We start from the raw sequence: 24,707 nt of genomic DNA, 5'->3' as shown, positions 1-24,707 counted from the left end.
TTTAGATTCTTCGACCAGGTCTTTCAGTTCCATCATTAGGGTTGGACTTCTTTTCCTCTTTGGTCTGCTCCTTGACCTCTCCAAACCCATCTCTTTCTGCACCTGCCATTTACATTATACTGAAGATTTGTGAATGAGGAATGAAGTAAACATTGGTTGCAACTCTCTTCTTTGACTAATGTTTTCTTGAACCAAACAACTGTGTTGTCGCTGACTCTGTGAACAATATTTGTTGTCATCTCTTTCAGCATTGTCAAGTTCATAAAACCTGTCTCCATACAATTGTCTCTAGCATTTTCATTGAGTAGAAGGTGATAAGCTTCAGCTTACATTCTCCACATTTGTTCTCTCTCTTTCTTCTCCTGTTCTGTTACTAGTTTTTCTTTGTCCTTCTGCTGTTAATAATCTTTCTTTTCCTTTCCTTCACTTCCAATACCAATTAATTCTCTTTACAGCAGATTTTCTCAAAAGTTTTGAATACACTTTCTTTAACTCATTACTACTACTTCTCTAGACAACAAATATTGCGTTCTTGGGCCAGCACTAACTTTGTTTCAGCTCATAAGTCCCCCTGTGTCCCCTCCTATTTTCTTTCAATTTGCATTCATACTGAAGGCAGTATGTATTTAATCTCCGTTGCCTTAATTCTGTTTTCCAGTATTTTTCTAGATCTCCTTCCAAGCAACCTTTAATCTATTCCACACTGTGGTTATTACCAAGATTACCTTTTACTTTGATGACCATCTCAATTCCTGTCAACCATTTCCTTTTGTTGGATAATGTTAATAACCTGTTAAAATCCTTCCTCATAGTCCTTTTATTATGTAACTTTTCCCTGGTTTTCTTCACTCTCTTTGCAACAGGCCTTGTTCGTGTATTTTGCTTTTGTATAGATCTTGCTCAGTTCTGTTTTGAACTCTCCACTTATCTCTGGACCTAATAGAATATAGGACTTCCTAGCCTACTTCTCAAACCCAGATTTTTTCACCATTTGCCTTGTTCAATGCATCCAACTGCTTTCCTTACAATTTCTCCAGCAGTGCCCCAAGCCCTTTAGAAATCTTCATTTGTAACTGTCAGAAACACTATGATCTTCTTTATCTTTCTTTGTACAGTGGTGGGGTTTTCTTTTGATCATGCAGAAACATTAATTAACCATTTTGGCCCACGCCTATATCTGAAGATCTCATGGTGGAATCCATTCAATAAAAGAGCTTTAAAGGTTTTTTTAAGCAGCTGAAACAGTTTAAAACAATTCAGCATAATTAAAATAAAATCTTACAAGCTAATTCAGTATTTACACAGTCACTGTGATAAACAAATGCCAAAATCCTAGATAAACAGCCAGATGTTAACTTGGTGTCAAAATGATGCTTACATCAAAGGAAAGTAAAGCACAACTAGAGTGCCTGATGCAGATCTTCCCGGCGATCATTTCCTCAAATATGAGTTGTGGAGGGCTCACAACTGGCAGACTGACAAATAGGACAGACTTGCTTTTCCTAATAGGCACAGGGCTCTCTTAATACTGATCTAAATGCTGTGTACAGTGCGTCCTCGCCTTACGCGGGGGATCCGTTCCGGATCCCACCACGTAAGGCAAATTCCGCCTATGCTCGAGCCCCATTGGAAACAAAGGGGCTTGTGTGCGGCGGCGCGGGCGCGCGTGGGGCACAACAGGCACACACGCCCATTCAATTGAATGGGACGCGCCGCCCCTTCCGCCTCGCGTGCGCGCCGTGGCTTGAGCACATATGCTCAGGTCCGCGTATGGCGCGGGCGCACTGTATAACATTGTCACTACATTTTGGTATGCATTGCTGGTATGTATTGTATTGTCACTACTAGCAGACAGTAACAAAGACTTGAAACAATTGCTAAAGGAAGTCAGAGAGAAAAGTGCTAAGACAGGCTTAATGCTGAGCATTAAGAAAACAAAAATAATGGGTACAGAAAATTTACATAATTCAGTTTAGATGATGAAGAAACAGAAATAGTAAAAGAGTTCCCCTTCCTTGGATCAATCAGTGATGAGAGTGGAGATTGCAGTCAAAAATCGGACAAAGACTGGTACTCGGAAGGGCAGCTATGAAAGAACTAGACAAGATCCTAAAGTGAAAAAATATAAGACTTAACACTAGAGTCAGGATAATTCAAGCCATATTATTCCCAATCACCATGTCCAGATGCAAGGGCTAGACAGTGAAAAATGCTTACACAGAAGGAAAATCAACTCATTTGAGATGTGTTGCTGAAGAAGAGTTCTGAGGATGCTATGGACGTCCAGAAAGACAAACAAATGAGTCCCAGAACAGATCAGGCCTGAACTCTCACTGGAAGCCAAGATGACCAAACTGAGACTGTCACATTTTGGCCACACCATAAGAATGAATGACTCTTTAGAAAAGTCTAGGAAAGGCAGCAGTAGAAAGAGAGGAAGACTGCATACTATATGGCAGAGTCAATCAGGGAAGCCACAGCCTGAAGCAATGCAGGATCTGAGCAGAACAGTTGAAGACAGGGGTCTCATTGATAGTCAACTCAAAAGCAGTTAACAACAACTGCGTTGTCACAATTGTGCATAGCTATGGGAATTGATATTCTCTTAAACCACATGTTGCTTCATGTCAATGTAGGGTTAAATTACAACTGACATAAAATACATTGAATTTTTAGTCAATATTGGGACTGCTAAAGTCCCATCAAAAAGCTACTGATATCAATGAGAGTTCCATTCACACATCCTCCCAGAAGCAGTTTTTGTCAGAACTATGGCAACAGTAAAACAGTTAAACACTCTTCCCTTATACTGGGTGACCTTGGGCAAGCCACAATCTCAGGCTCAGAGAAAGGCAAGGGCAGCCCCCCTCTGAACATTTCTTGGCAAACTTACTTACATGCATTTCATTGATTCAGTGTCTCTGTTCTGAGACTAATACATTGGATTTAGCCCATTGTTCCTACAGTATTCTGTCACTGTGTGGAGATAGCAGCCCTTTCCTTGATGTTAGCAGTAACAGGTCCTTCAGGCAAACTAGTCTTGTCTGTAGTCTCAGCCTAATGTTTGTTCCATAAAACCTACAGATACTTGGAACAAGTATCTTTTAGCTTCCATATAATATAGACATTGAAGCAGGCAGTTTCCACCATATGTGGGGAAAAAAGACTTGCCAACCCACCATGGAACTAAAGAGTCCAGACACACTCAAAAATGGGTTGAATAAGGGCCTTTTTATTAGCGTATTGACCTATTTAACTGTGTTGAACTCTGTGAGGACCAAAAGGGAGGGCAGCCTGGCTCTCCCCCAGATCTCCAGTTCTCCCAGACAAACACCAGAGCCCCATGGACAACCCAATATCTGAGCTGATTACCAGCCATCCCACTGGTGGAAGGCAAACCTGGGGAATCCCTCCACCAAGTCCCATGACTTAAAGTGAGGGCACAGCCCCCAGACCCAAAGTAGTTCCTTCCCACCCCACCTCCAGGTGCCGTGAATTAAAGAGGAGGTCTAGAGTCCTCCCTTCACCAAATGATGCCAGAGGTTTTCACCATAATCCCCCCCACTACCTGCCAATGTCCCCATATTTACCACCCCCATATACCAATTACATTTTCCCACAAACTTCCATGTGTTTTGGAAGTAAAAGAGATTTGGTGACAGACCCATAACTATTTTAGTTTTAATACAGTAAAGACTTTCTGCACTATCATGCACTGAAATTAGAATGCCTATCTTTCCATTCTTTGTCACATAAGTTGCACATAACTTGTCTTAAAAAGGACATGCCCCTTTTGAAATCTATATTTCAGCAAGAAGCTGGGGAAAACATCTAATTTCTTTCTTTTTTTTAATGACCCAACCAGAGTCAGGAGAAGGTGGTGACTTAACAATTTCCTGTCTATTAGTGCACCGGTGAAGCAACATCAAAAGCAATCATAGCTGTGCTGGTGTGTGAAATAGAAAAAGAAAACAACATCCAGGGGTGGGCAATAGGTTTATTAGGATCAACTAAATGTACTCTGTTTGTGCACTTCTTGTTAATCCAATAAAGGTATTGTCCAACTTTTGAAGAAATATCATTGAACACTCTATGAATGTATTTGTTTCTTGATCATAGTTTGATTGAATTTTTTGAGCCACTACACCTTCTTCCTTCCCCATAATTCCAGGTCATAAATTATAATTAAATTGTATCCATACTTAGTGTGTTCAATTATCATATACGGTCTTGTTGGACATCTCCCTCTTAATGGTGTGTCGTTATCAGTTGTAACTTATGATATTTAATACAGACTTCAGAGATCATGTCTTATATTAGGCTACACAACCCAATTGGAATCTATTGTTTTGTGTGTGTGTGTGTGTTGTGTGTGTGTGTTATTGTATATATATATATAATTATATATAGAAAGATTGGCAGGCTGATCAGGCTGGTATTCATCCAAAATAAAAGCAACCAGTGTTCTCTCATATGCCTAAGCATTGACAGGTTGTGCAAGTAGAGCCCGGAAACGTTGTCTAGTCAAAACTGCTGACTCAGTCTAAATAGAAACATTGTGATACGAATAATGACAGGCCTGTGTTGCTGACTATGATTTTGTTATTTGAGGTCCAGGATATCTATTCTGCAAATAGTCCCTGCTTATCAAATCCATGCAAAAATGATGGAACCTGTAATAATGACCTGTGAGATTTCTACAGATGCTCTTGTCCCTATGGTTTCAAGGTATGGAAAATAAAGAAGTGGTTGTTTTATTTAATTTTTATCCAATTTTAAGAACAAGCCCTCACATTGTTTTACATTGTAGACTACACTATCAATATAGTGAGATATATAATTTCCTGTTCCATTTCTTCCTTCTAACACATCCACTTTTTTTGTTGTCTATTCCTAGGGCCAAGACTGTGATGTTCCAATTATCTGCCTGCATTAGCAACCCTTGTAAACAAGGGGGGACTTGTCACTAAAAGAGGTAAGGATGGATTTTGGTAAGTTTTTTTAAAAAGAAAAATAGACGCCCAGAAGCGATGTCCTACTGAGTTTGAAAGACTTGTTGAACTAACCCCCCCCCAAAAAAACAGGGGAGGAAGTCTGTGTATGTATTAATCTTTGATCTCATAAAGTAATGAGATAAGTGATGTGTATTGATAAGCACAACACACAGTGCCAGTTCTTTCAAGGTTTCTGTAGCATTCAGGAAACCAAGGAACATCAATGAGTATGTGGCCCTGAAAGTTTTCTTTTTCTTTAAATACGTTGTTTAGTCAAGGCATAACAGGGCAAGACATCGTGGTGTTGACTCTATTATGCTAATTAATAGCTAGCTAAATCCTGCTGAAAAGTCGCACAATTCAGCTGTTGTTCTGTGTGTTATATCAACAGACCTGTAAATGACAGATGTAAATCCCAGAGAGAAACAGAAATTAATGATTCATTGCCAACCAGCAGCCGTAGATAACCTGTGCTTTTTATCTAGGTTATTTATACACACAGTACAATGCCCCAGATGTAACTCATGATTATGAAATAGTGTTCTTTAATAAGTGGATCCAATAATTTCAAATAAGAATGCCGATCCATTCTTCTCACTGGTTGAGACACTCTTGATTCCTGCTATTCATTAAGAAATATCCTCCTTTTTTAAAATTCTGACCAAAGGTTGAATTGTTTTCTGTTTGAAATTAATTGAAACATTTTGAGAGACTAGCAAATTAGTGTTTTAATCACAGCTTCAGAGAATTAAATTAAATTAATAAGACACTCCCAGAACACACTGTTTCAGTGGAGCGCATGCAGGACAAATTAAAAGTGTACCTTGATAGTAGCAATCTTGTTGTTCAGCTATAAATGCATTTTCATAGCACCCCCACACCCACCCACAAATAAATAATACAAACCCCTGTCACACATAAACAAAATTCCTTAAGTACAAGGTTTCGGCACTATATATTGTATAAGTATATGTGATATACATTCGTTCCTTAAGGGGCTACAACTTTTGAAAGTCCTGCTTAGATGAATTAAGAATTGCAGAACCATTCTACTGGTGGCTGTGCAAGAGGTGACGAGTTGCTACTTAAACATTTTGCTATTTGCTTGCTAGTTTTTTGGTAGTTAGACTCCTCCATCTGAACTAGGTATGTGAACTTCCGTGTGTTTAACAGTTCTAGTAGTAATGTGAAAAATAGCAGCAAAGCTGCTAAGTGACCCAAAGGATAAAAAATTCAGCTGATGATAATGAGATGATGGGTGATGATGATGATGATGATGATGATGATGATGATGATGGATGAATCTGCCTTTCTCCCAAAATTGGAACCAAGCACCTGACATTTTTTTTAAATGAATTAAAACATTTGAAGGGTTTTTTTCCAAATTTTGGCAACTTCTTCAAAAATGAACTGAAACAAATGTCCCCATCCACACCACAAATCCCATAGGTATGTCTAATAGATATTGATATCCAAACAGTGATTCAGTCCAATAGATCCAATAGCCCAGCATGCAAAATGCCATGTTTTACTTGTCTGCCATACATATCTGTCAATTTGAAATCACTCCTACATTTTTAAAAAATAATCTCACGTTGTTTCCATTTCATACATGGAAAAATTTACACGTTTAGAGAAAAATCTTAGATAAATTATACAAAATTAATTTGTCCCATACTTCTTGGATCCATCTTGTTCTAGATATTTTCGTAGTTGAATGTTTGGAAGCTTCCAAGTCTTCTTTCGTAGATGATAATGGTTGCTATTCTTGCAGTAATGGGGGATCACTTAAACAGATGACTGGAGAAGGTATTTTTCTCTTTACTGACAGAAAAAAATGAAGTAGGCACCACAATAACAATATAGTGCATAATATCATGTCAGGAGGTATTCAGCACTGTGCACAGTTGCCCCTCTCCCCTGTTATCCTTCTATAGGAGCAAATTAGTAGAAGATTTCATATAATGTTTGCACTACAGATTCCCCAGTTCTTGTCTAGCAAAAGGAATGACTGGCTAGATTAAAATTCTTGCTTTCAGGTTTTTTTTAATCCTAGGCCTGTTACAGACTGCCAAATAAAGCTGCTTTGGGTCTCTTTGGAGGTATGCTTTTAAATGATGCATGCATCCTAAGAATCGGAAGCTGCACCAAAGCTGCACTCCAGTGCTTAGGAATGGAGTGTGGCTTTGGCACGACCTCGGACTCTTAGGACCCAGGCTTCATTTAAAGCATACCTCCAAAGAGACCCAAAGCAGCTTTATTTGGCAGTTGTACGGCCCAGCATTTTGAAAACGTGGTTTCTTCCAAAGAACCATTCCTAAAGCAATTGGGTGTAGATTTAGCAGTGGCAAGTTGTGCAAAAAAATAAAAAATAAAAACATTTTGGACAGGGACAGATGTCCTGGCGGTTCAGGGATTTCAGAGCACACCAGGTGGCACCCTCACAGAATGGGCATCCTCCCATTTGTGGTGAGGGTGAGCACACCCCTCATGGCTTTTTAACCAGCCCAGTTCCTGCCGAGGAGGAGCTGAGTAGCAGCCAAGGTGCAGGGCAGGCCACTTCTGTTCTCCCCACAGCCTCCCCTATGCTGGATGTCACCAAATCAGGTGACACCACTGCAGGGGGCTTGAGATGTGGTGGTCAGAAGCTTCAGGTATTCTTGGACGAAACTGGTTATCCTGCTTACTTTTTATTTGTCTTCAGATTGGATTTGGAACCAAGATAATTTCATCACCTTGGGGTGACCTTTCCTGGGAAAATAGCTTGAGTGATTTATCCTGGGCTATTCAGCAGCTGTCAGTCATAACTGTTATCATTCTCAATTATGTCCAGATTGGGTACTAAATTTCACTTATTTTTTATCCTATTTGAATGAAGCATTTCAGGAACTGGTACTGGGTAACTACGCTTAGCCTGATGGCACTTTCAGTAGTTACAGAATCAAACAAAATCATTCGTCCTTATGTGCTTACAGTTTCCTCAAACCTCTGAATGAAGATTATGCAGAGGTTTTGAGTTAGGAGAAATATCGTTCACACTTCTGGAAGTATTAAGTTACTAGGTGGATTGAGTATTCCAAAATTAGGACCAATAACTAAAACTTCTTTCCAACAGGAGGGAAAAACTCTTAGTTGATGTTGTCCATCCTGATCTGAATGGGACAATATTTCTGGAGCAATCAACTGTCTCCTCTGGGGATTTTGCTAATTAATCTAGCCTTGTCACTGGATATCCAAGTGCCACCTTTGACAAGGAGCACTGTTCACTGCTTAAGGTTGGGGTAGAAACAAGATATTTTAATTTACTATAAGTACCGGTGCCTTTGAAATAGCTCAGAAACTGAAATAACTTAATGGAACCTGATGATGGCAACACATCATGCTAGTTCTTAAAAGGCTAGCCAATCCATTTCCAAGTAAAATTTAAAGTGCTGATGCCTATATTTAAAGCCCTAAATGTCTTGGCACCTGGTAATCTAAAGCACCATCTCCTCACAGATGAACCTATTTGAATACTAAAGTAACTTCCGGACTTTAAGCAGGGGTGTTATTTCAGAATGCCTTCTTGTTTGTGCTGGATTAGAATGCCCCACCTCCAGAGCATAGAAAACTTGCCTGGCACCAAATCTGATGTCATTCTGACATTTTGTATGGCAGTGTGAAAATCCTTAGACAGAGATTAATACCACATGTGACTAATTCACTAGGGCCAGGTTCTTGCTAATGCAGTAAAACTATATCTGAACTGTAGCACTATAGAATATAGGTGCAGAGTCACATGGTTGAATGTTCAAACACTTTGGCCTCCAGGTTTCCTGTATGCTCTTCTTTCCCTACCTCCTCATCTGAATGATTCTGAAGAAGATCAGGACAGAGTGAACATTGGTGGTGCCAGTCACTTGCACTAGTTATGTTATTTCTTACTTCTTTTGTGCTTTCTACTTCTTACTTTTTTTTTAAGATGAGAAAGCGGTATTCTGTTAGGCAAGCAATAACCACACCAGTAAAGTCTAGTCCTCAGAACTTGGTCAAAGACACAAAGCTGCAGTATGGGTCTGATTAAAGGCAAGAAAATATAAAATTGCAAAGTAGCCAGTAGAAAAGTGGTTAGAGACATTTTTCCTGGCGGTATGAAATGTTCACCTTCTGGCAAAAGGAAGATCTGAATTACAGTTTGTTTAAAAAAAAAGCTTGAAAAGGTTGGGAAAAAACACACAAAGATTCTGGTTCTATATTTGGCTTATAGCTTTGTTGACAAGTTAGTGTGCTCTCGTCATTTACAGGTGTGCCTGTCCTGATGGATTTGAAGGGGAAAACTGTGAAGTGAATATTGACGATTGTGAAGACAATGATTGTGAAAATAATTCTACCTGTATAGATGGAATTAACAACTATACTTGCCTTTGTGCACCTGAATACACAGGTAGGGAAAAAGAAAATAAAACTTATCAGTAACTTATCAGTGTCTCTCTAAAGATATGCCTTTGGTTTGCTTTTCTTTTAGTCCAATTGGCATAATGATTCTTTTTAATATATTTTAGGATTCTGTTCATTTAGCTCTTCATTTTGCTGACATTTCTGGCATTTAAAAATACTGCTTGGTAAGAAGATGCATATCTTGTATGACAAATGTAAAATACTGAAGTAGGAAAAGCCCTCTTTTGGACAAATTTATGGTTGAACACACAGCACTGGAAATATTTAAGATCTAATTCTCAGAAACAGGCATGATCAAAATAAGCCATTTTGAGTGTGTTGCTTGACACATGAATTCACTCCAGATTTTCACACACTGGAGTTCTTCTGAATGAATTGTATCCTCTGTTTGAAACACTGCACAAGCTTAAAGGTTTATTTTGTAGTTTAGGGTTGTGAACAGGATACTTTAAGAAAAGTGGAAATAAAAATGACATTTGCTGACCTGATGAACTGTGGCTAACATGTGTCATTTGAAGATGTCCATGTTCAAAAGTCAGCAGGTGGAGCAATGGAGTCAGAAAAGAAACAGAGAGAGATCCAGTCAGTGTGTTCTTATCAAATCAAATGATCCAATACAGATTTCAAAGAGCACAAAGGTCTTCTGGCCAATGAGCTGGCATGCTAGAGTCAAGGCTGGGATGACAAACATTGTTTGTCTTTCATTAGCCTAGATCACTACTGTTTTTATTGATGATTAGAAGTGTTGTGTGCTGGTATACTGATAAGATAAGAAATATCTTGTTTTTATTTTACTGTGGAGTTTGGGTATGGAGAAAGAAGATAAGCTGTATCAAAGAAGAACTCCTTTATTTTATTTTATTTTATTTGGTATAGAGAGAAGAAAAAAAAATACTGAAACATTGCAAGCTCGGGTTGTTTTGTGTTTGTTCCTAATTTTGTTTGATTCACCCCATACATATCACAAAATCCAAGGATCAAATAGATATAAAGTTTGTATAAAACTTTTTAAGCACTATCTTTTAACAAGTTTATAATTTACTTTTCCTGGTAATAGACTTATTGAAAGCCTTAGACTCTATATCCATTCCTACCCTCCAACTTGGATGCTAGGAAAGAACCCACCTCTCTTGAATGCTTTGGCTTTGTAACTTCTTGCTTGCTTTCCCAAGCAAAGCTAAAGGATAGATCAGTACAGTTGTCTGCCAATGCCAAACATTTTATCACCCATGTAGAGCCACTTTATCTATACTGAGTGGAGGAAAAGCTATCAGACTCCATCCAAGATGACAGAGAAGAGATCAAGGTATAAGCTTGCTTAGTTGCAGATAACTCTAAAACAAGGTTGGCAAACACATACTATGGGCTGCACACAGTTCCCAGTATGACCCCAACACACCATTGTGTGAATCTGTGTTGTCACTATTTACTTTATAAAGCAATTGTGTCCTGTGTAGGACATGGAAAGCAATTTCAACATGTTGGCAGTTCAGAGCTATTTGGAATTGGGAAAGGTTGTCAGGAACAGCTGTGTGAATGCTCCTCTTCAGACAATAAAGCAGATCCAGGACTTAAAGTCAAACAGAAAGTTTATTGACAGTAAAGAAAACATCACAGGCAGGCCCTGCCCGGCTTTAGTGTTACAAATCACTCCTGGGTATTTATAGTGTATTTTCACAATCCTTCCTCCCAAGTTCATGGATTCATACAATTGGTTGGTTTGATTCAGAACTTCCCGCACTTGATTCATTCCCATGACATAGATGGTAACTGCCACATGTTCATAACACCAGTTGATACACTTAGAAGACTGCATCATTCCTACATTCCTTAGACACAATAACTTTGAAACTGTTGTGCCTGGTTCTGTGCAAACCCTGGTACGTTTCTTCCCTCTGCCTGGGAGTCCATATACAACATTTATTAACAATACATTTCACTTATATTTTAAACATCTATTATTAAAATACTACCTTTTAAACTATAGGCTAATCTAACAATCCAAACAATAACAACCTCATCAACAATGTCCTTAATCAACCTTTTATCATATTATGTATCTTTAACAAACTACCCTCCAAACAAGCCCTTTAACATTTCTAAGTGCATCCAGTAATATGTCCATATATCTTACAAGGCCCCTTATGGTTTGGTTATAATCAAACAAATCAGATCAAATCATAAACCATATTATAGCTCCATAACAAATAACACATCAATATTATTCTATTATAACAATCACTTTTATAAACTACATTATGTGTATACTTATAGTTATTCCTTAGCACAATGTCTACCAGCTTTATCTATTTCCCATCTAAACCTCTCCAAACCTAAAGCTCTCACGTAAAATTTCCTACGCATTCCTTAGCTTCTGTGGCAGCAACTTGCTCAGTTTAAAAGCTTGTTAACCCTTATTCAAGGTTTAAATACCTTATTCAAACTGTTAATATATTTTCATAACATAACCCATCGCTCATGGCTTGACAAAACAGGCCTGGCCAAGTCAGCTGTCCCAAGACTGTTTATAGTCCAGCATGTCCACCCTTGGCATAAAGGTGATATTGAAAACCATATGAACTGATGAGGTTACCTAAAGATAAGGTGTATAAAGGGAGTAACAAAATGGAGCTTTGTGGAACGCAAGTGACAAAAAAGAAAAGAAAAGAAGAAGAAGAAGATACCTGACCTTCAGCTATTAACAGCAAATGACTGATCTGAAAGATATGATCTGAGCCAACTAAGGACTAAATTAGTAAATCCTATGTCGTGGAGCAGAACAAATCAAAAGATCATGATCAACTGTATAAAAAGTTGCAGAAAGATTGAGAGGAATAAGAACTGAATATAGGCCTTTAGATTTGGTCTGGAGAAGATCATCTGTAATTTTCAAAAGGGTGGTCTCCGTGGAGTACAGAGGATGCAAACCAGATTGAAAAGGATCCATAACAAAATTATTAGAAAGAAACTCAAGACAGTGTACATAAACAGCACTTTCCAGAACCTTAGAGAAAAAAAAGGTAACAATGAAATAGGATGATGTTAGAATTTATTTTCTGTTTGCATGTGCATTTTTTGCATGGAATAAGTTCTGAAAAGTGGGTAGGTGTTTTTTTAAATGGCACTTTTTGATGACTTTCTGAAAGCAGGAGGAAAAAAAGTTAAAATAATTTGTTCTTGCCTATAAGAATGAAATTTATGACGATTTACTTCCTTAGCCTTTAGTCCCTTTTCAACTTTCTTTTTACTAGTCCCCTCATTTTAGCAACGTCAAAGGTAATTCTTTTGGCTTTACTTTGCAATTTTCAAATTAAATAACATGAAATCTGATATATTGTGGTCACTGTTTCTATTGAGTTTAACTAAACTTATCTCACACTAGGTCCTGTGTGACACCTTTTAGTATTTAGTCCAGGGTCAATGGCAATGGCAAACCTCTGAACAAATCTTGCCAAGAAAACTTTAGGACAGCTTGCTTTAGGGTTGCCATAAATCAGAAATTTCTTGAAGGCACACAACATTCATGGTCACTTCCTGGTCTGGTTGGTTCCATGATCAGCCATCCCAGAGCACAGTCACTGGGGACATCTAGAAATGTTGTGTCTCTGTTCTGACAACAGCAGGCATTCAGCCACTGTCTGTGATGTTAAGTGAAGTTACCTATTACTAAAAGGGTGGGAATTGTACAGACCTTCAGAGGTTGAATGACATCTTCCAACATTGCTTATGTTGGCCGTTGGAAGTTGAAGAGCAACAACATACAGAGGGCTACACAGCTCCCAACTCTGCAGTACTACATCCTTTCTGATACCTCCAGCTATAATTGAAAATGAAAGCTTTCAGAAGGCTCTTATGTTTTCATACTGTGGTTTTGGATCCCTTTTCCTTGCGTTTTCTTACACACTGAGGCAAAAGGGGGAAAAGTTAAGCCTTTGCTTCATCACCTTTTCCGTAGCATGAACTCTCACTTTTTTGCAATCTACCAGTAAATCAACTACTGGTAAAAGAAAATGGAACTAAACACAGAGATGTCATTACAGATAAAAACTCTTTCTCCCCAAATGATGCTTAATTCAACAATCAAATGTTGTTTCTGACACCTCAGTGAAACCGGTAACACATCATAGTAACGGCCAAACTTGGTGTTTTTGTGAGTGGTGTAATTGAAAACTGACAATTGGTTGTAATCTTTAATCTATTTATTCTTAAACCACTGAAACTAAAATAGACTAAATATGAATTTAGACAATCCCTGTTCATGTGGCAGCTGGTAGCTAAAGTGAGTTGTTAGGATATGTTTATGGTAATTTGATCATTTCCCCCCTTTTACCAGTAGCTTTAAAAGAAAACTGGTCTTTGATAGTCATAGCCAGACTTGCTTTTACAGATTTCAGAGACACGGATAATCTGATTACTTTCCTATTGAATTGGAGCAGTCAGGTTTGCTGGTCACAGTGATTTAAAACTGGATTGTGTGTTTCGTTTCATTTTGTTCTCATGGCTTTTATTTTTAGAAGCACTGTATACATATGGAAAGTCATTGTAGCAAAAAGAATGGGAGAGAAAATAATTCAGTAGTCATACTCAGGGCAAGTATCTGTAGCTTGGTGTTACATTTGTTACTTAGACTCTTAGTTCCATAAAGGTATATTGTGGGAATCTAGATTAGTCAGGGACCATTAGCTCTAGGCCCTCCACTTTGTCACTCCAGGGATCCTTCCCTTCTCTTTGAAACTATCTTTTCAGTCATGTTGGGAAAGGTATCAAAGTCCAGGAACAAAATAAGTGCAAAGTGATCATTCCATATCCACACTGATGCCAGGGCAGTACAAGAGCAACTTGGGTTTCTTGTGCTTGTGGCTAATGATTGAAGTGCAGGTATTTATTTGAATAACATAATTGTTTCTTTCACCCACCATATGGATGGAACATCTCAAGATCTTTAAAGGGGTGAATTAGTGGGGACTGCCTGTTCTTGTATTGCTAAAGCTGGACCAGGGTTTGGAATTTTATATTTTTTAATACATATATTTTAATTTTTTTAAAAAAATTAAGTACATTCTTTTAAAAAATAATTTCTTTTGCTACTTCTTAAACTAAATAAGTATTATTTATATTACTTATTGGGGAAATTCTGGAACCTGAGGCCAAAACAGACTGCAGAAATGATCCATCTTGAAACTGTTTTAACTGCCCTGGCTCAATGCTAGGGAATCTGAGAACTGTGGTTTTCTGAGGCATTGAGCCTTCTCTGTTAGAGAGCTCTGGTGCCACAACAAACTACAGTTCCCAAAATTCCTTAGCACTGAGCCAGGACAGTTAAAGTGGTCTCAAGATGGATTATTTCTGCAGTCTGTTTTGGCCCTTGCTGTATTATTCATTATGTTATTCACTGCATTGGCTGATATTTGCAGGAGCAGGAGGAATGTTTTATTTCTTCCCTCTATTTTTTAAAGCATTACTATAAAATAAGAGTCCCACTTCCAGGAGCAAGTTACCCTTTCTGGTGCGCTACTGCAGTCTAGCAATATCTGTACTGAGCTCTTCTGGAATGGACGAGCGACACGACAAACAACATCACTCAGGAGATTATCACATGAGGGACAGGGCATCACTGTCCTGTCATTTGTCCTATCTCTGTCCCATTCTTTCCATCCGATCGCCGGAAGGACTTTCACACATGACCTGGCATTGACCTTGCAGGGAAGCTCCAGAGAAAGTGATCACGCAAATCACTTTCACATGAAAGCCAGTTGAAAAGTGCTTTCAGCTGTCATTTCCAGTCTTTTGTAATAACTGAAGAACCCATTATTACCATGACGGCTGGAAGCACTTGTCAGCCTGCTATCACTTTTACTCGGGTCACAGATAGGATAAGGATGGGGAAGCAATCCCATCCCTGTGTGATAATCTCCTGAGTCTCAAGCCACACCAGGAAGCATGGCTGGCAGTTTCAAGCCATACGTCCCGATGTGGCTTGTGACTAAGCAATGCAGCATCATGGAGTGAAGAGTGTTGTGCACTCCTCTGAGCAGTAGCCTTCTGCAGAGAGCATGGTTTCTGCCATGAGGCAGATAGGTTTCAAGAGCTATTCTTAGTATCATTTTTAATAGCATTGAATGCATATGCTTGAATTTAACAGGCCTTGCTAAAGAGTTTCACTTGAGCCTAGCAGTTCAAGGTTTGGAACAGATGGGGGGAAATAAACTTCCCTATTGCCAGCCTACCTATACTATTCTCATACCTACGATGACAGAAAATGGGCCACATCTATATACTTCAATTCTGCAAGTAGTCTTTAGTACCAAAGTCTTGGGGAAGCCTAAAATTGCAACCAGTTCCAGCTCAAAACACCTTGTTTTAAGATTTTTTTTTAAGAAGGAGGGGAGGAATATTCACCAATGAATGGAAAATAGCAGACACTTCTTCCACTCACAAAATAGCGATCAATGCAACAAATAATTACCTAAACCCCTTCTCAAGCTGTCAGGCTGCCAAATTATTTCACTGTTTGGTAAAGGGGCCTTTGTGCTCTCTTTATCCCAAAATGTAATTTGTTGAGGGCAGTATTATTATGTGCAATGAGTACTTCCAAACTCAGAATTACTTTGATGGAGAGCTACTGGGAATGACATATATGTATAAGATTTAAGAAATTAGGTTCCTTGCATTGCAATTTTAACTGTACAGATTTGGCAGATTCTTGTTCTGCTTGTGGAAAACACCATTGCCCTCTAGAGGGGAATATACAAGGCTGTGATAAGAATTTCCAGTTTAAACCACTTAATTAAAAAAAATCATATGTGTGTTTAAAAATCCAGCAGATTTTTTTAAAACCATCTTCTTTTACTAGCAGACAGAATTATACTTCAGGATTGTCAAGAATAATATGATAAATACCAATATATCATTACTCTGTGAATTTTTACATACCTTAATTAAGAACCCATGAGAAGTAGTTATGAGCAGAACAAATGAAATAATTGAAAATGAGAAACATTTCCGACTCCCCCGAAGAATATTTACTAAGAAGCTCTGCCTTAATGAATTCACATTTCTAACCAATCCTAAATCTTCTGAATGTTGGGACCATTAAGTGTGCATTCTGTAGATTATGTGGTCATTTTTCTTGCTGCTCATTATCATCTGCCGTTAAGAACATGAACATCTTTAGTCTAGTAAAGCTCTTTCTATGCCAGCAGTGGTGCATAGTTCTTTTTTGTTTTGCTCTGCTCTAGATAAAACTGGAAGGCTTGCTTCACCTCTGCTACATCAACTTAGCTTTTTCTGCTGCTGTTAACTGTGCATTAATTTACTTGTGCTATGCTGTTTCAGTACAATGTAAAAGTCTCTTTGTCTCTTCTGTCTTTGTCACTGCAAGCTGCTAATCTGAATGAAGTGGAAAAAGGTTAGTCGCCTTTTAAGCCTTTTTCATTACCTGAGATTATCTTTTCCCTGTCACTTCATTTTCTTTTTAGATATAGGGCACTCTTCCAAAATGATTTCATTGATTCTGTTCATTTAATGCTCATGTTTGCTGTTAAGGTTCAACATAGGAATTTTAATATCCAAGGACAAATGGTTTCAAAAATATCAGATTTGTATATGGATTTGAATATATGTATTGAATTGATAGTATGTGTTGATAAATCTGTCATTATGACAGTAAAGGCAACTAAAATTATTTATTTGGGGGCTATTCGTGCTTCACTGTTTATAGAGTATAAAATTAAAGTAGCAATAGATTGTTTTTTTACAGGTTTTCTTTGTTACAGTGGATCAATTACCAGCAAACTTTTCACTAATACAGTGAAACTGTTGTTGTTATCCAATTACGTGTTGTTATTGATTTCCTTCCTGAAATAACACACTTGTGAATCACTCAAGCAAACAGTTAGAAAGAAATAATATTCCCTGGCAAACACTGGAAGTCCCCAGTTGAAATGATGCCTACTCACAAGTTCCCAAAGTTGCAAGAAGTAATCTCTCAGTCCGAATTTGATTTGGGTGTTGACCTTTTCATACAAGAAATGAACATGACTTGAAGTAAGTTGTGGCACTAATCCCTACCTTTTAGTATTACGGTAAGGGTTACTGAAGTTAACATACGGGAGAAGCTTTAAACACCCTGAAGTGCTAAGTGTTATTTCAGATGATGGCCTTAACATATTGTTTGAAAATTAAAATTAAACATCTGAAAGCAGTACCATATGGTCACTGGTAAACTTAGCCGTATGTGCTTTTCCCAAGTTAAAGTAGTTTTCATTAGTTTTCATTACTATTAATGAATACAAGGTATTCATTTGTAAACAAGGTAAAGCCATTATTAAGCATTCCATATTGGGTCCAAAACTTTTTCTGAATAGTTTCCTCACCCAATAGCTTTGAAAAGACACCTGTGAGATGAAGTCTTTAGCCTGGCAATGGAGAGAGTATGGTTTGTGAGTAATAGGCAGCTCCTAGATACCTAAATGTTTTGAATTCAAAGAGGAAGAAAAAATACCTTCAAGTTGTCTCCTGGGTCACCTCCTTTAGAGAGGAAAAAAACCTCTCCGAGTTTTTTAAAACATGGCAAAATTGCCCCCCGAAAAGAGATTTTTTAAAAAGGTGTGAAACCATTAAAGTCCACTTTCCTGACCTGCAACAGTTGCCTGCCCTTTCTTTAGCTTATACATCAAGTCACAAGGCAGGGCCTTATACCAGTTCCCATTGGGCACATGGAGCAGGATGAAGCTCCTAAAGAGCCTTCTCCACCCTGACATCCTGAAATTATTTGAACCACATTCCCCATAAACCCCAGCTTTTATGGGCATTCATGAGGGACTAGAGGAATGAAAGGGCATCAGGTTTGACATATCTGTTCTAGTTCTGACAAGTCGACTGCAGGCTTGACTAGAAGATTTCAACTGATGAGGGGACAGTAAGGACAGGTGACCTGCAGGGCTTGAAAGGCCAACACTTTGAATTGGATGCCATTAAACTAAGTAGAGAGATAATATAACTGATAGCAGGACCATTTCAATATATTCTCACTACACTTTATTCACCAGGAAAGAAATTACAGCTACAAACTGCTGCTTCCGAGTTAAATGTAAGAACAACCCCTTGTAAAGAAAATTTAATTAACCCATCCTTAGAGAAGAGCATAGATAGGAATAGGTAGACGATTATATCCATAATATAGCAGCATCTTATGACTTGTAAAGTACTGCTGCTGCCATTTGCTTTTCATGAAGCAAATTATGGTTCAAAAGACTGCCACCCCTCAGGCCCAGTTATGTACAGTTTCAGGGATAGGCATGCCACTTCACACAAGATAACTGGGGTTACCAACCAGTAGGCTTGTCTTGAATTAATTTACTATATATACTCATGTATAAGTCTAGAAAATTTAGTCATAAATTGACCCCGAAAACCTTGGTTGACTTACCCACAGGTAAATGTAAGTACTGTACCTAAGCTCTTATTTAAAAAATCATCCCCTTCTTTGAGTAGAGTGGTGGAAAGAAAGAGCCCACTTCATCCTGGAAGAACCCAAAAGAAGTATTTACTGACTCCTGCTACTCTCTTTGCTATAGTGATAATTTTGCCTTTTCTCAATGTATAGGCGGGAAAATGGTGTCAGTGGTTACTCTTTGGCATTTGCCCTCAAAGGAGTGCCATGAGAATACATGTGGATGCATTTTCTTAACCCTACGCATGCCTGGTTGCCACACACACACCACACAAGTATCATTTAATGTAGTTTCCTCCCCATTGATCCTGCCATTAGAGGATGCACAAACAGTTATTCCTGCCAGAATTTTGTAAGTTCTTTTTACTTTGCATCATCCTTTATATCCATTGTTATATGCCCCTACGTTTTATCTGCAACTTATCAATGGGTCATATCAGGATCCATAATTTTGGCTCCAAAACCTGCCCTCGACTTATACATGAGGTCAGCTATACACAAGTATATACAATATTTATTTAACACCATCTGTTCACTAACATCTTCCAGCTGTTAATTTGGGGCAAGGGTTGGCTATTTGTGGTCGCCAGATGTTGGACTCAGCTCACATCTGTTCTAGATGGAGTAGTCAGTGGTAAGGGATCGTGGTAAGTTGCACTCAAGCAACATCTGCAGAGCCACAAAATGGACACCCCAATTTAGGGGCAAGAAAGGCTCTTTACGTATTACACATGAGCATATTGAGGACCCCAGAATTCAAAATTCTAGGCAATATCTTAGAACAACCAAGATCTATAGTCTTTTATGATCTATAGATCATTTCAGTTGCTAATAAGTCCTACCTTACTGGAAATTTTCTTTTTCCAAACCTTTGGAGGATGGGTGATTGCTGTGAGGACAGGTCAGTACATTTGTTGTTTGAGTGATCTTTTTTTACTTTTTTGGGCCTCATTTACCTATCTACCTGCCTGCCTGCCCCCTTTATTGGGAATGGGAAAATATTCGTAATTATGCATCTCCAGATCAAAAAACAGATTTCCCAATGTCAGGAAAACCTATAAACAGACCCCTAAAAATTTTTGTACAGTTTTCTCTTTGTATCCAACATTCTGAAGCATTGTGGGAAAATTATTCTGTAGAATTGTTTTTAGCACACTGTGCAGAATCCTGTTTTCTGTGTAGAAAATGGGTTTCCTGCAAAGAAAACAGGTTTGTACAAAAATAGTGTTTTTTTCTGCACTGCAATTGCTCTGCAACACTTTAGAGCATGCAAATACGCAGTGAATAATGCATGAGAATATTCATTTTCTATTCCAATCATTCATTCTCTTATGCAAGGGCAAAACAGTTATGGATTTATATCCCTACTCTCTACACAGTGTGCCTTGGTATCTGCTGCGGTTTGGTTCCAGGACTCATGTCCCATTAAATACAATGGCATTGTAAAATGGTGTCTCTTACATAAAATAGCAAAATCAAGGTTTGCTTTTTTGGCATTTATATTCCCCCCCTCCCCTCTCAATATTTTCAAGTTGTAGATGCTTGAATTCATTGATACAGAGGGCCAGCTGTATATTATTACTTAACTTAAGAGAGAGTTTGCATTTGGGTCTGAAAAGGATGGACAAGATAAAAAGAGCTATTGTAAGTGCTGCAAAGATATTGTCTGTGTCTGTAGTAGGATTTTTTTTAAATCTTTGCCCCTTTGCACTACAGATCCTCATGTTATATCACAAACCTCTTCTGAAATTCTTCTTGTGATTTCAGAAAGAGGTTTGTTAGGCAGAATGAGGTCTGCTAGTGAAGAAAAGCAAAGTAAAACCTCAGTTGTACACATGCAACTAGCTGCACAATTCTTGGATCTGGTCTTATCAATCTTGGTTAATATCTTACTATCTTTGACACTAGTTTTAAGCTACAGTTTCTGCTGAAGATGACAACAGCAAGAAGATGTTTGTAATTAGTTTACCTGAGAGTGAGAGTTTTCCCTAGTGGAAAGATATTGGCACTAACTGGCTTAGTGTTACCAAACCGAGCTATAATTTTTAAGTGTGGCTATAGCAATTACATATGTCAACATGAAGGATTTCTTTGTGGTCACTAAAGCATAGAGGTGGAACTTGAGGGAGACATGGAAAGTGGGGGGATGCAGCAAAAAGAAGAAGAAGAAGAAGGAGCAACAAAGGTGGATTAAATAAAAGATAAGTGAGAAAAAAATGGCAAATCATTGATGGGATATATTTGCTTCTGTCCTGAGCCTAAAAGTGTCAAAGCAGGAAACATGCATGCATCTCTTACTCACTGCCAACCCTTATCCAGTTTCAGTGCAAACTAGTGGAGCAGTATTCATTTTCAAAAGAGGAAGGCCCAGCAGTAATATAAATATTTCATAAGAAGACCATGTTTTTTGTTGGCCATAGGTAAAGGCCAGCCTTAGATCTACTGAAAAAGCCTGATGACAGCTATTTTCTCCCCGTGGCTGTTTCCTACACTACTGCATTAATATGTGAATCCTGGAGCAATGTGGATGATACCCATATTTATAGTTCTCCTTATGAAGTAACATCTTTCTTCTTGGCTACACATCATTCCATCATTTGGGCCAGATACACATTTCCTATATACTGTATATATTTTACTGAGAAAGCCTAAAGGCACTGGATCCTGTCTGATCTTGTAAGCTGAGCAGAACCAGTCCTAGATGGGCAGCCGCTGATGAATATGGGATGTTGTAGGCTATTTTTCAGAGAAAGGAAATAGCAAAATCACCTCTGACTACTCTTTGCCTAAGAAAACTATATGAAATCATGGGGTGCCTTTAAGTCAATAGGTAACTTGAATGTGTGTGCGCACACACACACACACACACACACATCTTATTGAAGTGGCATGGAAAAGTAGATTAAGTGCTACTAAGTAAAGGTTGAAAGGAGCCTCTGTGGGTTCACATGTTATATGTTTCTATTTTGCATAGAAGAACTGGAATCTCTTTGCAGCATTACAGAGTTAAAATGCAATGTACTGAATATTATTGTGAGTGGGAGAGAAGCAAGTCCTTTTAGCCATGATGCTGTGTCAACTGTATTTAACCATCTTAAAACGTCCACTCTATAACAATATAACATTTTAATGAATTATTACTTATCAGTAATAGGAATCTAGGGACATCTATACACTACAGGGGACATTTAAGGGAATGGGTATGTCAGTCTGCTAATGAAATTGGGGGGGGGGGGCAATCCTGAATTTCTGAATCTTGCTGCCTTGTTTTTTATAAACATTGGCCTGTTTTGTTTCTCAAGTTCTATGATGGTCTGCTTATGCTGATTTGATGTACTTTGTTACAGGTGAGCTATGTGAAGAAAAGCTGGATTTCTGTGCCCAAGAACTAAACCCCTGCCAGCATGACTCAAAATGCATCCTGACACCCAAAGGATACAAGTAAGTCCTGTACCCTTATAGTCCATTTTGTCTGTGTTTGTAATCACTGCTTTGTCCTCTTGAATGGCAGCAAGCTTTGTTTTCACGGAGGTGAATTGTGCTGTCAGTACTGATTCACAGGAGTTATGATCACAGAATAACGGCTCAATACATCTCCCCCCCCCCCCCCCCCGCACACACACTTTGGTTTGTATAAAGCCCCGTGTAATAACATGAAGATTCTCTGTTGAGTGACCAGTTTTCTAGCAGTGGATTAAGTATGGACAATGACAAATGGAGCATTTTTATCCTCTGTGACAATCCACACAAAATCCTTTCAGTTACTTGGACTAGGAAGTGAATAATTGCCTTAAATTAAAACTGGATTATGAAGCTGCAATTACAAAATGGGTTATTAGCAAGACACATTGGGAACAATTATATAATAAGGAGGTTCATCACCAGGAAGGCTAATCTTTAATTAACTGACATCCTTATTATCATTAATTAGTATGCACACTTGAAAAGTGGTTTTTAATGGACTTTAGATGAGTAGATTTAGGAAGCCTGCTGCTCTGATATGCACCTGTTTTGTGTACTAGGTTTCGTTGTGCCAAAACTACATCAGACCAATTGTGGGTTGTCATACTAAGTACTTTTAAATACCAGCTACCTTTTTTAAATCAGCATTTTAATTTATTAATTCATGCATGCATAGGAACAGCAAAACATACACCCATTTAGTGGCACTAGCTTTTTGTTGTGCATGGCTTCTTTTTGTTCTTGTTCTTAATGTTTGGTTCTCTTTGAAGCATTAGAGGTGGGCAGAGATAGAAGTAAAAAACCAGAAGTGATAATATTGATGCTTGTAGTGGTGGTGGGGAGGAAAAATATAGCCCTACAGAATTATTGAATAACCAAATGAAACAAAACTCACCATATAGCTTCTGACTTTGCTGTCTGCAAAAACAAAAGCTGTCATCAGCCACTGGCATTTCACAGTGTATTTGTAGTAGTCTCTATTTGGTCTAAGGTCTGTAACTTGTAAAGCTTGCCTCAAAGAGAAGTTTATTGATCCAGGATCCAACAATGAATTTGTGTTATACTGCTAGTATAACAAAACAAATTTCCTTTTCCTGCCTTTAACCCTCTGTGGCACCCATAATTTTGTCCCTGTGGGTTTCCCAGCCATCTAGGGCAGAATTTGAGGGTGCTGAAGGAACTAGCGAAAAGGGATAAAGCTAGGAGCAAGGTATGTGTATCACCCTCATCCTAATTCTTCTGATGAAGCTGCTTGCTACTAAATACAACAAAATCCAAAATGCTCAAAACAGAACTTTATTGATACTAAATACAACAAAATCCAAAATGCTCAAAACAGAACTTTATTGGGAAAACTAAAAAGTACAAAATACATCATGCAAGCTTTCAGAGCATCAAGCTCCTTCATCACACAAAGATGTTAAAAATCATGTAAGAGATGAACAGTCATAATGTCAGAGTTACAGGCCTACATTTTGTCTCAGATGTTACTTCCGTTGTCAGTTTAGATGATCTGACAGGATCTCAATGCAGGTAGAGGCGATTCCCCTTCTTGGCCACATAGGGACAGAAAGTAACAGGGTAGTAAAAGACAGGCAATTAAATGATACTAACTGCTGTATCTAAATCCCAAAAATTCTATAGTTTCCAAATAAGGCTAGAGGATACCCGAACAGTGGGTGTAATAAAACTGCTTTTCTGAAACATAATCCTCATATTGATTTTTCTGGAAAATAGTAGACTTTTTCACACAGTTCTATCTTGCATTCCTCTTCATGTCTGGAAGGGGAGTAGAGACACATTTGTTAATTCTGCCACCTTGACTGTGTTTCTGATGGGTTGTACCTGAAACCTTCCACATGTCAGAAGGAAAAGTCTGCAACCTATTATTACTACTACAACTGCACAATTTAGAACCCAGTTCATTTGGGAAGATTGCCATCAGTGCAGAAGCCAGTCCACTGTAGATTTTTTGGCCTTGGTTCTTGGAGAGCTGCTGGGAGGAGCTGCTGGGGTGAGCTGCTGAAAGTGTAGAGGAAAACATAGCTAACAGAGACATTCATGTTCTAGTTTCTCATGTAAAAAGGACTGTTCAAATAGAGCTTGTTAAGTCTTCTCAGTATCTGTTCTCTTGTGGTGTTATAATCACATGACTCTATGAAAAAAAAATTGCTGTATCGTTTATTGTTATTTCAGATAACATGTTAATTTAAACACTGCCTATATGTAGTAGTTCTTAAATGCATAGACTTTAAAGTAAATGATGTAAAGGGTCATGATTCTGAAACTATATTTGAATTTTTCCTTCTTTTTAATATGCTTTTCTTTTCATTACATAATGAATTACATGTTCAGATTTT

General features: G+C 38.2%; 1 protein-coding gene across 1 annotated transcript in view; it reads left to right on the top strand.

Annotated features, from left to right (window-relative positions):
• Positions 1-24,707, top strand: part of SLIT2 (slit guidance ligand 2) — a 264,159-nt gene that overhangs the window by 223,666 nt on the left and 15,786 nt on the right. Inside the window, 7 exon segments of the mRNA XM_042468592.1 lie at positions 1,349-1,370; positions 4,635-4,728; positions 4,898-4,918; positions 4,920-4,966; positions 4,968-4,991; positions 9,278-9,417; positions 22,233-22,326. Coding sequence (XP_042324526.1) covers positions 1,349-1,370; positions 4,635-4,728; positions 4,898-4,918; positions 4,920-4,966; positions 4,968-4,991; positions 9,278-9,417; positions 22,233-22,326 — 442 coding nt within the window.

The sequence above is a fragment of the Sceloporus undulatus genome, chromosome 5 (assembly GCF_019175285.1).
Source record: "Sceloporus undulatus isolate JIND9_A2432 ecotype Alabama chromosome 5, SceUnd_v1.1, whole genome shotgun sequence".
Classification (NCBI taxonomy): domain Eukaryota; kingdom Metazoa; phylum Chordata; class Lepidosauria; order Squamata; family Phrynosomatidae; genus Sceloporus; species Sceloporus undulatus.
This window is presented reverse-complemented; position numbering and strand designations above follow the sequence as displayed.